This window comes from Cibotium barometz, chromosome 7 (genome assembly GCF_041138505.1).
Source record: "Cibotium barometz isolate CiBa-2024 chromosome 7, ASM4113850v1, whole genome shotgun sequence".
Lineage (NCBI taxonomy): Eukaryota > Viridiplantae > Streptophyta > Polypodiopsida > Cyatheales > Cibotiaceae > Cibotium > Cibotium barometz.
Window position 1 is genome coordinate 35,382,879 of NC_141052.1, and position 17,175 is coordinate 35,400,053.

General features: G+C 44.6%; 1 protein-coding gene across 2 annotated transcripts in view; it reads left to right on the forward strand.

Moving 5' to 3' along the window:
* Positions 1-16,794, forward strand: part of LOC147636922 (uncharacterized) — a 20,979-nt gene extending 4,185 nt beyond the window's left edge. Inside the window, exons 4-10 of one of the 2 annotated variants that reach the window (XM_086799871.1) lie at positions 12,966-13,063; positions 14,709-14,801; positions 14,963-15,061; positions 15,158-15,217; positions 15,337-15,418; positions 15,518-15,601; positions 16,263-16,794. In XM_086799871.1, the coding sequence (XP_086655997.1) occupies positions 12,966-13,063; positions 14,709-14,801; positions 14,963-15,061; positions 15,158-15,217; positions 15,337-15,418; positions 15,518-15,601; positions 16,263-16,306 (560 nt within the window). In that variant the 3' untranslated portion in view covers positions 16,307-16,794. The remainder of the gene's footprint in view (positions 1-12,965; positions 13,064-14,708; positions 14,802-14,962; positions 15,062-15,157; positions 15,218-15,336; positions 15,419-15,517; positions 15,602-16,262) is intronic. The other variant, XM_086799872.1, reaches the window with a different exon arrangement.
* The last annotated feature ends 381 nt before the right edge of the window (positions 16,795-17,175 follow it).

The following is a 17,175-nucleotide window of genomic DNA, read 5'->3' on the forward strand; positions in this document are numbered from 1 at the left end:
GGACAACCTACATGTGGCTGTCCACAACCTTTGGCTGCGTGTGGTAGACCTCGGGTAACACGGATGGCTGTGGCATGTGTGGCTCTGCTAGACTCCTCTGTATCTGCATGAGTGCGTGCACACATGTCATGCGTGGCTACATGGGAAATAGCCCCAAAAACTTAGGCTTCCTCACCACAAAGGGGTCCCCATCAGCAAGGTGCAGGCCCCATGTGGGTTGCCACAAGCCCCATCGAGCCCCGACAGTCCCTACAACTACCGACAGCCCTAGTCGACTCCGACAGCCCTTCACAAGTGCTGTCAACAGCCCTTTCCACGTCCGTAGTCCAAGCGACCAGGTAAGGGACCCCACGCACGCCATCGGCTTTGGGAAGTTAAGTGTTTTTTTGTCCATTAAATAAAATTGCTCGCTTTTATATAAAAAAGAAAACTTGGCGCTTGCTTTATTAAAAAAACTCAACTTGCCCAAAGAAAACAAAACGGGTTCAGGGTCTTTGTACAGCCGACACACTCTCTCTCTCTCTCTCTCTCTCTCTCTCTCTCTCTCTCTCTCTCACCCATAAGGCCAAGGGCGCGACAGCCCTACACACACATGCTACTGCAAAAACAGGAAAGATCTTACTTGTATCTTTCCTTGGGCGATCTCAGAGTCGCTCTGATACCACTGTCAAATACCCAAGGTCTCTCTGAGAAGGAAACCTGCAATACAAGCCATGAAAAGCAAGACAAAGCAACAAAACCTTAACCCTAGAAGGCAAAGCGGAAGAAACATATCTAGGTGCAGGCATACTCGCCACCCAACCATGACAGCCATGAGTGCTCTACCACCCGGGGTTGTTCCCCAAGGACGACGGCGTCCTGCACGATGGTGCTCCCGCTCCACGCGCTCTGCACTCATGTGCTCCATCTGTCGGTGTGTGCCCAACTGGTACCCCTCCCCCAATAAATAGGGAAGGAATGCATAAAAAGCACACACTATCAATAGCGGACCAAAAAGCACATGTCCGCCCACTACATATCACACTCTAGCTCGCCAATCTGTCTGTCCCTAGCGTGCACATGAAAGGGGGAGAGGGGGGGCGGTGTTTTAGACCGTACGACACCGTACGATATCGTACCGTACCGTATCGCATCGTATGAAACGTCTGTCGTCGTACGGTGCTGCAGGACTGTGTCGTATAGCGTATGACAGCAACTATGGTGACATTGCTTTCTTTCTTGAGAATGACCATGTCTCTAGGGTGGCAGTGGCTTTCTTTTGGAGGAGACTATGGAGTTTAAGCAGGAGCTAGAAGATCACTTTTTACTTTTGGCTTATTGCACATGGTACCTTAGAGGTCAACCAGTGTTAAGCTATCTCAGGTGTAGCATTTGATTGTCCAATCCCAGACGTGGATCTCCTCAAGAGTCCATACAACATTGCATTTTGAGTAGAGAGGCCCAGAGAGTATGTCAAAGGATTATCTCTCTCATGTCTTTTATTAGGATGAAGCCACTCTATGTTGGGCCATAGGTTTAAGGAGACTGCCCACTCTTCATGATTTTGCTTTATATGCGGAAAGATCCACACACAGCCTTTAGGCCACTCCACACAGCAGTGAATATAAATTGAGAGATAATTGGGAGCCTTACGGCTTGGTAGGTTTGCAAAGCACAGATGCCATTCAGGGCATACAGTCTAAATAAGTTACATGGGTTGATGTTACTCATACTCTTGCTGCCATTTTGGGCAAGATCCAAGGCTCCTCTAGAAGTGCTCAATATAAACACAAAACCTTTATATGTATTTGAAGACATAGCCTTTTTTTACTAATACTGGTTATGACATAGTTTGGAACCTCAACATGCCTGCTTGGTTTTGCCAGCAATTTCTTTAGAGAGCATCCTTTCTTAAAGGAACTAGTTTGTTTTGTGTTATTATACATAAAATAAGTTTATAGAAAAAATAAAGCACGAGCTAGCTCTAAGGTGAAAACAATCTATAAATTTATGCAAGATCACAGATCTAGAGCCGGGAGAGATGTGGAGAAAAACGCACAGCAAAAGGAGGGAACGGTGGGCAGATTTGCAAAGTTTGGAGCAGCCTGGAGGATACCATGAAGGAGAGAGCACAGGTGGAAGCATAATACAGCCTTGCTACTGATTGGGCAGGGGACAGGAATCCATGACAGAGATGGATAGTACCCTTGGAAGGTAGAGAGGGTTGGTACAGGTGTGTCGACTGTATGGTATGCCGTGCTGTGATACGAGGTCTCTTTTGAGAGACAGTTTGGGAGTCTGTGTTGTGATGCAGAAGCACTGGATGTGTCAGGGTGTGATGCTGTTCATAGTGTGAGAGGCTATGGATGGTTGTGGCAGCCTTGATCATAGGAGAAAGCTTCTATATGCAAATTCAATGTGAGAGAGTCTTTCGATGTGAACAATGGCTGGATTTGTTTGTGGATGCAAAGTGGACAAGAAGCCATGATGCAGGTTATTTGCAGGCTTCAGGAGTTCTACTATGACGGCTGAGTTTCCAGCCTTATTGTAATCAAAGCTCTTATAATCAATTAAAGAAATACCGCAAGGGGCGCCACTGCGATTTGGGGCCAATCGGTGTCCGTGTACTGTTTGCAGGAGCACTCTAACTCCCCTTGTTTGTTTTCTTTTTCTAGGTCCTCAATGGCGTTGAAGTGTTTTATGTGCGAGTGTTTGTTTCACCGCCCGTTAGGCCGGTTTCAAGGTTCCGTTGCCGGGACACATCGTCGACTTTCTCAAGGAGGCGAGTCCGTGGTTGCTTTGGTCGGGACAATCCCCAACTTTCCTAAGGGGGCGAGCTTGTGGTTGTCTCATGAGAGTCACATCAAAAGCTTCAACATGAGGAAAGTGAAAAGGAAGTGCAGGACACAGTACAGGATTTTTTGTCTTTGCCTATATGAGGTGAAGAGCAAGAGCTGAAGATGAAGCTCAGGAGAAAAGACACCAAGGACAAGAAGTAGTCGGCCAGGAACAAGAAGCAGTTGAAGTGTTATGGTGCATGGCTTTCGACAGTTTGTCACCGGTGGTATCTTCATAGAGGCTTCATGGGTTCGGAAGACAGTTTCTTTCTATGTTTAGCAGTGGTGATCTACTATGCTTCATCGAGGACTTGTGCTTACCACTTGGGTGGAGTGCAAGCAGGTTTTGGGTGCCTGAGGATGTATCAGATGAGGCTCAGATGGAAGTGGAGGAACTTGACGAGGTTCTTATTCCTGAGCATATACTGGCAAATAAGGAAAGAAAGGTACAAGGTAAAGTTTCCCGTCGCTATCCTATGAAGTTCAAGATCTGTTCACTGATGGATGCGAAGTGGATGGAGGAGGGTGACTTAGCAGATTCACCTCAGGAGTTGCAGCTTTATCTTGATGCCTATGAGTTAGAGTCGACTCTTGTTACGGCTCATTCAGGTTCAGTAGAGCATAGGTCTGGAGCATTGCGTGATGCTCAAGAGGGAGGTAGCACCTCCACTCCCTTGTTACAGACAGGCTCAGTTGTCATCTAGGAGTCGCTTGGTGACATCTTTGTATTCACCCGAAGGTACTGAGGCTGACAGTACATCTGCTTATGGGACTTCTATGATCTTGTGTTCTAGACACATGAGATGGTAAAGTTGGGTATGGTTCACAGTCGCGCGCACCTTGAGCTATAACTGCAACTATGGATAACTCTATGGAGGACATAAGTCTTGCGAGCAGTCCTAGAGTTGGTTTGGTTCATGGAAATATGGATCGAACTCTATTTGTGCATGTATGCATACACTTTTTGAGGTAGAGGTATTTTTGTATTCTGGTGCCATTGGATCCTGGAACCATTGAGAATACATTGGGAAATACTCTGCATTGTGTTGAGTGCTGCATGTATATTGGTATGATACATCAAGTGCTTTATTATGTTCATGGATGCACCACTGGGTGTGACTCCTGCGGGATGGCCATGAAACATATGTGGGAAAGTACTTAGTGGATGTAGTGTTTGGATGCATTGAGTGCTTGCATATGCTCATGTTGTACCATCAGTCGTGGGTCCTGCGGGATGCCCATGGGCGTAAGGCTTGCGAGCAGCCCCTAGACTGTTACTTTTGAGTAGGTAGAGCATCTTGAGGAGCATATTGTTTGCGAATGCATATATGTGTCATGCATATGTTTGTCATATGTAGAATGATGCATGGTTTTGTTTTTGGCTACCACAGTTAACGTGTTTCCATTTGATTTTAGATTTTTGCTGTAGGTTCTGAAGGAACAAGCAAGAGGTGTTTGTCACTTTGGCGTGACAGTGTGGCTTATTGTGCAGGATGATTTTATTATCACCCAGATGCATTGGAGGGCCATTGTTTTTGTCATATGGGGAGTCTTTGCTCATAAGATGCCTTACTGTGCCATTGAGTGCAATCGAGGACGCTTGCCATTTTTCAAGAGGGGAGTATGTTACAACCCTGTGTTTTTCTCTGGACAAAATGCAGGTGTGCACGGGGACATGGTGGACAGTGTGAATGGCATCAGTTTGGAGTTGAAAAAGGAAGCCCATGTGTGGACGACCCCATGTGTGAAAGGGGGCAAAGAGACATTAATTAAAAAGGTTTTATAACCTTTGGTGGTCAAAAATTAATGTTTTAAAGGTTTCAAAACCTTGGGAGGCCCCTAGGGCAATTTTTAGAGGCTACTCCACTTTTGGAGGCCTATCTCTCTCTTTTCGCCCTCTCTCTAGCTTTTTGGAAAAAGGTGTGCAACTTCTCATGCGTGGAAGAGAGGAGAAGTGGACTGCTTATGTTGGCTGCGCACAGGAGAACTCATGCAGATCTGTACGGCTGCTGCAGGTACAGCGTACGGATGCTGAAGGTACTGGCGGCAGCGGCTGCAGGCGGCTGCAGTTGCTGGTACAGGCAGCGCAGGCAGGTACGACAGCAGGTACAATACTGTACGACTGCTGGTACAGTGTATGAACAGGGCTGGACTGCAGGTTGTGCTGGACGGAGAGCAGGTTTTCTCGTGTTTCTGTCTCTCTCTCATGGAAGCAAGCGATGGGCTGCAGGCAGCTGTAGGAAGCGCACAACTGCAGAGGCGTTGGACTAAACACGGCATGGGAGGCTCTCTTGGAAAGAGGGGACTGCTGGAGAAACAGAGGCGTACACGTGGGGACAGCCATTACTGTTTTCTCTCTCTCTCTCTCTCTCTCTCTCTCTCTCTCTCTCTCCCTCTGCTGAAAAGTGGATAGGCCTGCAGGAAGGTCTGGGCGGGCAGATGCAGCACAGACACGTGCTTTACTGGCTTGGAAGAGAGGCTGGTGGGCTGGCTGCAAGAAGCGCCCGGCCAACAGATTCTCACTCTCTTTCTCTCTTGAAAGGAGGCCGGCTCTAGGAAGTGCAAGACAGGGTTTTGCTCTCTCTCTCTCTCTCTCTCTTTCTTTTGGAAGGAGGCGGGCAGAAGGAGGCGCATAGCCGGGACTGTTTTGGGACAGTTTATGGGCTGTTTTTGTTTGGCTGCAAATTCAGCTATGTGCTTGGGTTTTTGGCTGGAAGTACAAGGTCACTTGGTTATGTTTCTTGGCATGGGAGTGATGCTGGCTGCGTGCTCATGGAGCAGATTGTTTTCTTCCTGCTAGAAAGGAACAGAGGGACCTACAGTTATGGACATCACTATGTTGCCAGATGTTTCATGAGGGAACAGGTAACTAGATGTATGCTGCTGTTGGCATTGTTGTTGAATGGTGCTATGAATGGTTCTGTATGGAAACAGGACAGAAGTTTCAAAGGGAAACAGGCCTAAGGGTTTCATGTGGAAACAGGTCGTAGGTTTCTCAAGGAAACATGTTTTTGGGTTTCTCCAGGAGATAGGTCACATGCAGGCAGAAGGTACAGGAATGGACACATGTTTGGTACAGCCTTGCTACTGATTGGGCAGGGGACAGGGAATCCATGACAGAGATGGATAGTACCCTTGGAAGGTAGAGAGGGTTGGTACAGGTGTGTCGACTGTATGGTATGCCGTGCTGTGATACGAGGTCTCTTTTGAGAGACAGTTTGGGAGTCTGTGTTGTGATGCAGAAGCACTGGATGTGTCAGGGTGTGATGCTGTTCATAGTGTGAGAGGCTATGGATGGTTGTGGCAGCCTTGATCATAGGAGAAAGCTTCTGTATGCAGATTCAATGTGAGAGAGTCTTTCGATGTGAACAATGGCTGGATTTGTTTGTGGATGCAGAGTGGACAAGAAGCCATGATGCAGGTTATTTGCAGGCTTCAGGAGTTCTACTATGACGGTTGAGTTTCCAGCCTTATTGTAATCAAAGCTCTTATAATCAATTAAAGAAATACCGCAAGGGGCGCCACTGCGATTTGGGGCTAATCGGTGTCCGTGTACTGTTTGCAGGAGCACTCTAGCTCCCCTTGTTTGTTTTCTTTTTCTAGGTCCTCAATGGCGTTGAAGTGTTTTATGTGCGAGTGTTTGTTTCACCACCCGTTAGGCCGGTTTCAGGCTGACTGGCTCTTAGGGGCCATATAAAATGGCCCTCAGCCCCCACACATCATGTATTGGGTATTCCGGGTTTTCTTGTGTATATAGTAGAGTTATACACCTCTCTCTCTCCTTCTCTATTGCTGTGTTTTTCTGCAGTGCACTTGCTCTTAAGTTTTCAGATTTTGTCTTCATCTCCGCTGCATATTTTGACATGGTATCAGAGCTCTAGGCTCTTGATAGATCTTGGAAACTGTGTGAGCAAGAGGGGGGCTGTTGTGTTACTGATTGGTGGACTGTTTTGGACCGTCCGGGAAGAGGAGAAGCAAGCGGGCTGATTTGCTAGACAGCCACTTGCAGGTTTAGTTCTTCATTTTTTCCCACCCACCCACCCTTTTTCAGTTACACCCCCGCAATGGCAGATTTACTTGAGATGGCTGAGAGGCATGTGAAGATCCTGACACTCCCCACGTTCTCGGTGGGCCGTTAGTTGGACGGGAACAACTACGGCATATGGAAGGTAATGATGGAATCTGTTTTGGAGTCTTACAACCTTGCTGATTTCATTGTTGTTGGGGTTCCACGACAAAAGTTAGAAGAAGGGGAGTTAGCCTAGATTCGGAAGGAACGTGAGTTACAGGCACAGTTATGGGATCGTGCCAATGCCAGGGTCCGTTCTTTCATTTTCCTCAACTGCACACCACAAGTAATCAATCATATTAAGCATATGACGTTGGCCAGAGGTATATGACAGCATTTGGCTTCTCTCTATAACACGGTATCGCCCATGAAGAGGATCTCCTTGGAAGTACAGATGCGGGTGATGAATCCTGCAAAGTCGTCGACGATGCGGGAGCACATCAACAAGTTGCAAGCTCTTCAGCAGGAAGTTCTCCAAGCTGGGAAGGAGATATCATCGGAGGATATGGCCATTACGTTGCTGTCGCATTTGCCCTCTCAGTACTCATCATTTTACTCTTCTTTGATTACCAGTGTGACAGGCCCAGCACCGTCACATGGCAGGAGCTTGTGCCCATGGTCGTGGACCAGGAGGAAAGATTCACGAACCCTTCACAAGGCGGAGGTTCGGAGGCCTTAACTGGCCAATGGTCGAAAGGCCGTAACAACAAGGGTAAAGGGAAGGCTTCATCGGAGAAGTCTATTGAGAAGATGTCCGACTCAGACCACGAGAAACTAAAGGTAGAGAGGACCTGTAATAATTGTGGCGAGAAAGGCCACTATTGGAGGCAGTGTCCCAACAAGCAGAGCACCGAGAAGGGTGCAAAATCCTCAGCAGCAACCGTGAATACTCCACCTTTTGTGCACTTGGAGGTGATGGACACCGATGTTTCATTTTCTTTAGGCAGGGAGAAGGTTGGAGGACTCTCCGCTACGGATACTTGGGAGTGGATTCTAGACAGTGGTGCTTCCAGGCACATGACTCCTTCCCGTTCGGATTTACAAGATCTCTGCAGGTATTTTGGTCACATACTTATTGGGGATACATCCACTATCCCAGTTCACAATGAGGGCAGGTTGGAGATAGTTCCCGATGGCAGAGGGGGGAAGCATTCCTCCCAGGTGTTGTATGTTCCATCACTTGGTTTTCATATGTTGTCAGTGCATCAGGTTTGCAAGGCTGGCATGCGGGTGGAGTTTGATGAGCATTTTGTTGCTCTCCGGGACAAGGCAACAGGCCAAGTAGTTTGGGAAGGCGGAGTGGAGAATGGAGTTTACAAACTTTCAGCGCTCACTCTCCCATGTCCTTAGTTTTGTGATGAGTGGCAGTCTGGTAATGGCCACTTAAGTGTGGATACGCTGTAGGTGCAGGCTTTCCGGGACCAGATGGTGGATGGCTTGCCAGTTGATGGCAGCAGTTGGCAGGAACTTTCTAGTACAGATGTTGGTAGTTCTTGTGTTCGTCAGAGGAACTTTATAGGTAACCTATGCTCTGATGTCTCGTAGCCTTCGGGACAAAGAAACTCCTGTAGATGAGGAAGTTTTTTCCACGGGGACCTATTGGAAAGCCAGGCAGTGGCAGATGTTGGTAGTTCTTGTGTTCGTCAGAGGAAACTTTATAGCTAACCTATGCTCTGATGTCTCGTAGCCTTCGGGACAGATGTTGGTAGTTCTTGTGTTCGTCAGAGGAAACTTTATAGATAACCTATGCTTTGATGTCTCGTAGCCTTCGGGACAAAGAAACTCCTGTAGATGAGGAAGTTTTTTCCACGGGGACCTATTGGAAAGCCAGGCAGTGGCAATTGATTACTTGCAAAAGGAGGTGGATGTTGCACATTCTCCAGGCTTTGTGGTTCCGGATTCAGAGGGGGTGGTTTACAGGTTTCCGAAGGCCTTGAATGGTCTTCAGAAGGTTTCCAGGACTTGGCATCCCACCGTAATTGGTGTTGATTCTTGTGAGCGATATGATGCCTCCTTGACTCGAAAGCAGAATGGTTCATTGATTTGGTTGACGCATACCAGATTGGACGGGAGCTTCTTGATGAGGTTCTTGAGCTCATGTTTGCAGAGGACTCTTTGGGAGGCAGGATTGCGTATCTTGTGGTTTCTGCAGCATGCGAAGGATCTTGGCCTCTTTTACACAGGAGGGGGATTGATTGATGGAGTCAAACTCCATGGATGGAGTGACTGAGATTGGGGAGGAGAGCCAGACAGGAGGACCTTGACATCAGGCTACAATTTTTCCCTTGGCTCAGGAGAAGTTTTATGGAGCAATAAGAGGCAGCCATCTATTGCCTTGTCGTCGACAGAGGCAGAGTATCGGGCTGCTTGAGGTGCTACTTGCGAGGTGGTGAGGTTGCAGAGGTTACTTGGCAAGATTGCGTTTCCACTAGAGGAACCCACGGTCATGCAGAAGCATTTTGTTCGTGAAAAGATCGTTGTTGATGACATCTTGCTAGAGTTCTGTTTGACGGAGGACAGTGCGGTGGACCTCTTCACAAAGTCTCTATCTCAGGCTTTGCTCCGGTGGCACTCCAGATCCCTTGGGTTGGTTCCACATCCAGGAGCTTAGAGGGGGTGTTAGCAGTCATCTCCTGTTTGTATATTTACACCAGGGCCTCTATTGTGGGTGTGCTTGCCCGATTTAGGTGTTTTCTCATTTTTTCCCACTCTCCATATTTTTTTCTATTTTTACCAGGTGTGGGAGGCTGTTTTGTGGCTCCTGGCTGATCCAGACACTAGCCGACTGCTGGTCTGAATGTTCTGTATGCTGGTCGACTGTCTCTACCTCTCCCTAACCTTCTTTGAGTGCTGGCCGATAGAGTTTTGCTGGCCGATTGGAGGTGGGAGCAGGTCGTGGGCCTGTAGCTGCTGTCGGCTGCTTTTTGGGCTGGCCGACTGGCTCTTAGGGGCCATATAAAATGGCCCCTAGCCCCCACACATCATGTATTGGGTATTCCGGGTTTTCTTGTGTATATAGTAGAGTTATATGCCTCTCTCTCTCTCCTTCTCTATTGCTGTGTATTGGGTATTCCGGGTTTTCTTGTGTATATAGTAGAGTTATATGCCTCTCTCTCTCTCCTTCTCTATTGCTGTGTTTTTCTGCAGTGCACTTGCTCTTGAGTTTTCAAATTTTGTCTTCATCTCCGTTGCATATTCTGACAGGAACGGATTGGGGACTGGATGGAACAGATGCATAGATCTTATTCAGAGTTAGAGTGGATTTGGAGACCGGGCCGGGCATTTAGTGAAAAAGGTTGCCAGAGTAGGAAGGATGACAGAGAGACTCCAGGAATAGAATGGGATGATGACAGTCATCCAAGAAGCAGTTTGGAATCCCGTCATCAAGTTTAGCAAAGGGGGATATCATGTGCACACACATGTACATGCTTCTCACAGGGGCTAACCCTAAGGAGGCAACAAGATAAAGAAGAGAAGATCAGAACAGAACTAGATTTTTGGAGCATTTTTTGTGGAGTATCTTATGGAGGGACACAAGGAATATTCTTGTTGGCTGCATCATTATGTGAATTATTTGTCCAGGAGCTGGCCGATAGTCGGCCAGTCCATGGGATATTCTCCAGCCTTATAAAAGGCAAGTTTGCTCATTGTTTTAGTCATTCACTCCCTCTTGGGTGTGGGTCTAGACATAGGACTAGGGTTAGGGTGTTCTACCTTTTCTAGAAGGCAACCCATGGCTGCAATGTGTACCTTTTTGTACCATATGAAATACTGAATTTCCAGCTCTCTCGCACTCTCTACTCTCCCTTCTGTCTGTGTTTTTGCATCAGCATGTTCTAAGTGGTGTTTAGGGCTGAAAGAAGACTCTCAGAGCTTCCGCATGTAACATTTGTTAAAATATAAGCCCAACATTGTCCCTTAGCCATATATCAAAAGGGGCATAGGATATGTACAAGCCTAAGTTTGTGTGTAGCTCCCAATGACATAAGCAATGATGTCAATCCACTCATGTATCCAGTCATATGGGATGTATCTCTTAAGGCTATTTATGCCTCGTGTAGTTGTTCATTTGTATAGGATCAATGATATGAATGTTATCAACTCTCTTTCATCATGAATGGCTCATTCACTCTCCCGCCCTAAATCTAACATGGTATCAAGAGCAAAATCCTAGGAAAAAAAGAGCGATATTCTCCCCCTTGAATAGTGGATCTCACCTTTTTTCACCAATCCCTGCCAATGGAGGACTCCCAGTAGCGAATCCAAGCCGCTTTAGGGTGTGATTTCAACTAGAGAGTTGCTCATTAGGTCTAGGCACTCCGTTTCGTACAATCAATGCCTGGCGTACGAGAACAGCAGCCGCGGCATTAGCAGAATAGCAGGCCGGTGCATTGTTTTTCCTTGCTTGCTCGTCGTACCGCAAATGCGCTCCGTAGTGGCTCCCTTTGCTGCCATTGCCTTAGGGCTTTTGAAGCCCTGTATTTGAAGGCCCTTCACCTCAGTCCTTAGCCCAAAAGGAGCTGCAACGCGGTTGCTACATCAAAAAAACCAGGCGGGATATGAAGCTTTCCATGAAAGCTCATTCCAAAACTTCATTTTAGTGTTTTTTTAACACTAATCAAGTGTTAATTAAATACTTGCTTGGTTCTATTTCTTCAAGAAAGATTATTTTCTCTGAGGAAGCTCTTCTACATCAGCACTTGAAGCACTCCATCAATCTTTCAAAAGCTTCATCAACACTTGAAGGGCTACATCAACACTCCAACTTCATCAACATTTGCAAGTGCTCTCATGAGCCTTTCGTTGGAAGGAGAGAAGAAGTACACCATCGAGCTTTGAGGAGGTGCCTATGCAGTCACCACCAACTTCAATAAGAAGAAATTTGCTACATGTGGGAAAGACAATCATCACACCAAAAGATTGCTTCACCAACAACCCTTGTGTGCATTGTGGAAAGAACAACCATCCACCTCACAAGTGCTACTACAAAGACTTGAAGAAAGACAAGGCCAAACTTGTTGTTGAAGAAAGTCACTTTATACAAGTGAAGAGTTTTTGTAAGGAAGATGGATCCTATGCATTGTAAAATGTTGTTCACTCTTGTTTTGGCTAAAGCCTTTTTATTGTTATGGGGACACTTGTTGTATGATGGACCTTGTCACAAATGTGGTCCAATCATTGTTGTGTACACCCATTTTTCCACACCTTGATGTTGTAGAGAAGAGAGCACACACCCTTATGTTATAAAGGGGGGCCTCTATCTCATTGTTTCAAGGAGGGATGTTGTTAGGCAAAACCTATTGTTGAGTGTCAGTTGTCCATGTTTGGCTTAAGGAGGGTGTTAAAATATAAGCCCAACATTGTCCCTTAGCCATATATCAAAAGGGGCATAGGATATGTACAAGCCTAAGGTTGTGTGTAGCTCCCAATGACATAAGCAAGGATGTCAATCCACACATGTATCCAGTCATATGGGATGTATCTCTCAAGGCTATTTATGCCTCATGCAGTTGTTCATTTGTATAGGATCAATGATATGAATGTAATGATATGAATGTTATCAACTCTCTTTCATCATGAATGGCTCATTCACTCTCCCCCTCAACAACATTGATTGTTGATATTTGACAGTGTCGATGTTTGTGTCCCTTTTTTTAGATTAATTTCAATTTTATTTTTTTGCCACTTTCTTTGCCTTTGTTGCTTGCATTGCTGCCTTAGGTGCTTAAGCATGCCATACACTTAGTGATAGCTCAATGCAGATAAACGTTTGTTCAAAGATGGTCATTTTGTGTAGAAGGTCTTTTGTTTGAGTCAGTTTGTATGGAATGGAATACATGTGGCAATCTTGTAAGTTTGATGCACAATCTTATAAGTGTGGTGCTTATTTTAACGATTTTGTGAACATCGTGCATGTTGAGTGTTTATATGCTTTCAGTACTTGCTCTATGGTAGGAGAGCCTCTAAAAAAATTATATTAATATCAATTTTTGATGGTAGAATGAGTGTACTTCAAAAGAGATGTATTATAATTCCAAAAGCCACAAAAGTTGTTTATGTCAACTTGGTGTGTGTTACAGGTTATCATACTGAGATTATTCAAAAGGTAGCGGGAAGAATCGACAAGGTTACTGGCTTTCTTTTGATATGTCCAACTTGTTGTCTTCATGTCCTTGAGGTACGATGCTAAAGTACTAGGGTTTTAAAAGTTTAAAAATGTTGTAGCAGGTTTTCACAAAATAGGATAGTATGCCAAGGAACTTGCCATTGATATTTTTCATCATTGACCCCATTGTAAAACAGGCCATGCCGCCAGAGATAGAAGTATTAATGATTTTTTTTTTTTGAAATACACAAAGTACACCGTACAGTTATAGAGATTCCAAGTCTAATGATTCCATCAACTCGAAAATGATATGCTTCTTGGAGAAGAGGATCTGCAACCATTCAATTAGCCAAACAGCGACAAAGTATCTTTTCTTTTACGATGAGGGTCTGGCCGTATATGAGCACTCAGGAATCTAGCTCATTCTGCATAATGCATAATCTAGGGCAGAAAATCTACAACTCTTCTGCCTTGGTTTTCAAGACTTACACTTTTTAGTTTTAAAATAGGGTCCAAAATAGCCAAAAGAAACTGTGTCATGACCATACGGTTCGTAAAGTACGATATCATACGGCACGAGTTTTTTTTCTTCTTCTTTTTTTTTTCTTCCCCCCCCCCCCCCCTAAAACATCTGGCAAGGTAGACTGGTAGTGTACACATGATTGGTATGAGAGAATCTTGCTACATCACTTGGAGATCCTTGGTATATGTAGGCTAGATAGTCAAATCCTCAAGTTATGTATGAGGGAGAAGATTTGGACATGGCCATTTTGATCTAGAGAGGAGTCCCTAAACCTATCACCCTAGATGCACTGCGCGTATTTGTGCAAGGACGGTCCCTTAGGAGACCTTTGGTATTGCATTACCCATGCAAGTTCTTTTTTGGAGACAATTGGGAGATCCAACTAGGAGAGACACTTCTCCATGTTCTGGTTCCTCAAGCATTGTAGACTCCTACACCGCCCCCCCCCCCTCCCCCCCCCCCCCCCCAACCTTCCCTCACATTCAAGCTTGAAGCTCCATAGTTTGTAAGTGTTAAAGGAAAAAAAAAACAGTATTTTATCGTACAGTATCCAAAAATTTCATATCGTACCAAAAATTCCCGTACGGTATCGTAATTTCGTACTGTGACAACTATGATCTATGCTTAATGGCTCTCTCTCTATGCAAGATCTCTTACCTCTTGGCTAGGGTCACACTGTGATAAAGATCACTAACACTCTAAGGCAGAGTCAGGACCATCACAAGCTCTCCAAACATCCATCAGCCATGATAACTCTGCATCTGAGTAAAGAGACACTAGTATGCATACTCGGGGACCTAGAGCAATGAATTTAGTGCCACCTGTTGGGTATTTCGGAGTCTCGTGTCCTGAATGTCCACCACGTGGACCTCATCTTGTCCACAAAGTCAAATGCTGGTGTGACTGCTTTGTTATTCACATGAGCTGCTGAACAAAGTTTCCTTGTCACTCTACTTTTCATTAAAGACAAGGCACAAATTGTTTCACATCCCCAGCAAGACTGGATTTGTGAGAAGATTTGTATCAATAATTCAGAATGGATTATTTATGAGGGCGATGAATTTTTTGTATGATCTGCCATTAAGTATAACTGTAAATGGTTTTAAATTTTGTTTTGTGTCATGTGGGCAAGATTTGATCTTGTATACTACTGTGTCAAGAACTCACATGTATTTGATGAACCTTTTTTTGTAGGCTGACACAGCGACCTTGATGGCAATATTAAGAAGCCTGCAATCTGATTCGTCGGCACTGGAATCAACGTGCATTCTTTCTTTTACTGAAGATGCAAGTTGCTTACCACGACATTGAGAACTTTGGCTGTTCTGCTCCCATGCTTTCTGCTTTGTCTGATTGAGTTGAAATTCATAGAATCTTAAGCTATGAGAGTTCACCATAGTTTGCTGTCCAATCAAAGCGTTTAATTGCTTTGTTTTCTCCACCAATAGGTGACCTACAGGTTTTTTCCCAGCTGGATGGCTGGATTCATCAATGCTTCAAACCTCGGTCCATATGAACCCAAAAACACCAAAAATCTCATGTCTGAGGTGTGTGACTTGTATACATCCTTGACTATATCCTGGTATTATCTTTCTTAGATTAAGAAACCGGCTGCTAGTCACTTTCTACTTTCTGAAATTCAGATCTCAAATCTGAATATCAACGTGCTCAAGTGGGGAAAGACACTGTCTGAGATGGACAAGGTACTCTTGTTTCAAAGCTTTTTGTTTTATTTCAGGACTGTCAAATTAAGGTCTTTTCCTTGCCCCATTTCCCATCATGTGTGTACATTCCCTAGTTCAATATTGGTTCTCCTATGCAGACCCAACAAGCTCAAGCTTTGGATTCTGTTCGTTCGTCGGCGGAAGAGTTTTTGCCTGATGATCCAGCAGTTATCTTTGCATGTGAGTTGTTCTCAAACTTCAGATAATAAGTTAATGTCCTTTGTGGGATGCTTTTGCTGCCATCTTCATTTCTTTTCTAGTGACCAGGCACCTCCACAGTCATTTTAGCAGATGAAACTCCCAAACTACAAGAGTTTTTGGAGATTTATGATCTTCCTCCAAAAGACATCATATTTGAAAATGATATCCTGCCTCTTTCTTTGAAGTTGTAAAGATGCTGTCTCTCTCTCTCTCTCTCTCTCTCTCTCTCTCTCTCACACACACACACACACACACACCCCAATAAAAAAAACACGTGCGTGCACTTAATATATGTCTCTCTCTCTCTCTCACACACACACCCGTACACACATACACACTGTCTCTCTCCACACACACGCGCACACACGCACATACACTCACTCTCTCTCTCTCTCTCTCTCTCTCTCTCTCTCTCTCTCTCTCGCCCAGTATGGTACAGGATGGAGCTAGCTAGGTTGCATATCATGATTGTATACTCCATGCATATGGCTTTGCATTCTCCTAGTAATAGAGCTCCATCCCCTGCACACCCAGATTCAGCTTTTTTATTCAGTACTTTTTCATTTTGTTGGGATGACAGAGGATACCCCATACAGGTACTCCGATTTGTCTCATAGGCCGAGTTCGGTCTTTTGGAAGACGTTAATAAAATCTTTCTTTCTTTCTTTCTTTCTCTCTTCACACACACACACACACATGCACGCTCTCTCTCTCTCACACATACACACAGTCTCGGAGACACACAGACACACATTCTCTCTCTCTCTCTCTCTCTCTCTCTCTCTCTTTTCAAGTGTACATTGTCAGCCTTAACTTGACATACATTTGGTATGGCCAATGCCTGGAGAACCATTCACATGGACTTAGAAGAAGCTTGGTTGCAGACATCTTATGAAAGAAGAGTTCTCAAGCAGCAGCAGCAGCAGTGAATAGACTCCATATACTTACAAAAATTGTTCTCTTGAGCAGGACCAAAACATTAGGGCACCAAATGGGGGCTGACAGAATTTCGCAGTTGTACTTGTATATATATAAAAAGATCTACGTCAATTTATATTACCTAAACTACTTAAATAAAAGGATTGAAAATTTGCAAAATCATCTATCTTGGATGGATGCTACTTCCACCCTCAATTTAAGGACGCAAAGAAGGGACCTTTTTGTGCTTTCAGTTGATGCGTTCTTTGGTGATTTGTTGAATTTATTTTTCATCTGATTGTCCCTCATATCGGTTTTCCCCACATGATTCAAAATTTGTAAAATCATCTGTCTTGGATGGATGCTACTTCCACCCTCAATGTAAGGACACAAAGAAGGGACCTTTTTTTGCTTTTAGTTGATGCTTTCTTTGGTGATTTGTTGAATTTATTTTTCATCTGATTGTCCCTCATATCGGTTTTCCCCCACCCCTACATTTCCATAACTCAATAATGATATATTCCAAAATTTTGAGTGAAAACACTTCAACACATCTTAATATGGAGCACAGATGTGCAATTAGTGAAGAATATGAACTAAGAAATTGAGATAAGCTATTAATGGTACCTAGAGTAAAGGATATGTCATCCATTTACGCACATTGGAAAAGGATAGTTGACTATTACATCAATAATTATTATAGGATTTGTCATTACATCAATAAAGAGCATAATTATCTGAACATTTGATGTCAAACACTTGATTGCTTAAACTGATTGCTCCTCATTAAGTGGGCTTTGCACACTAGATTGATTTAA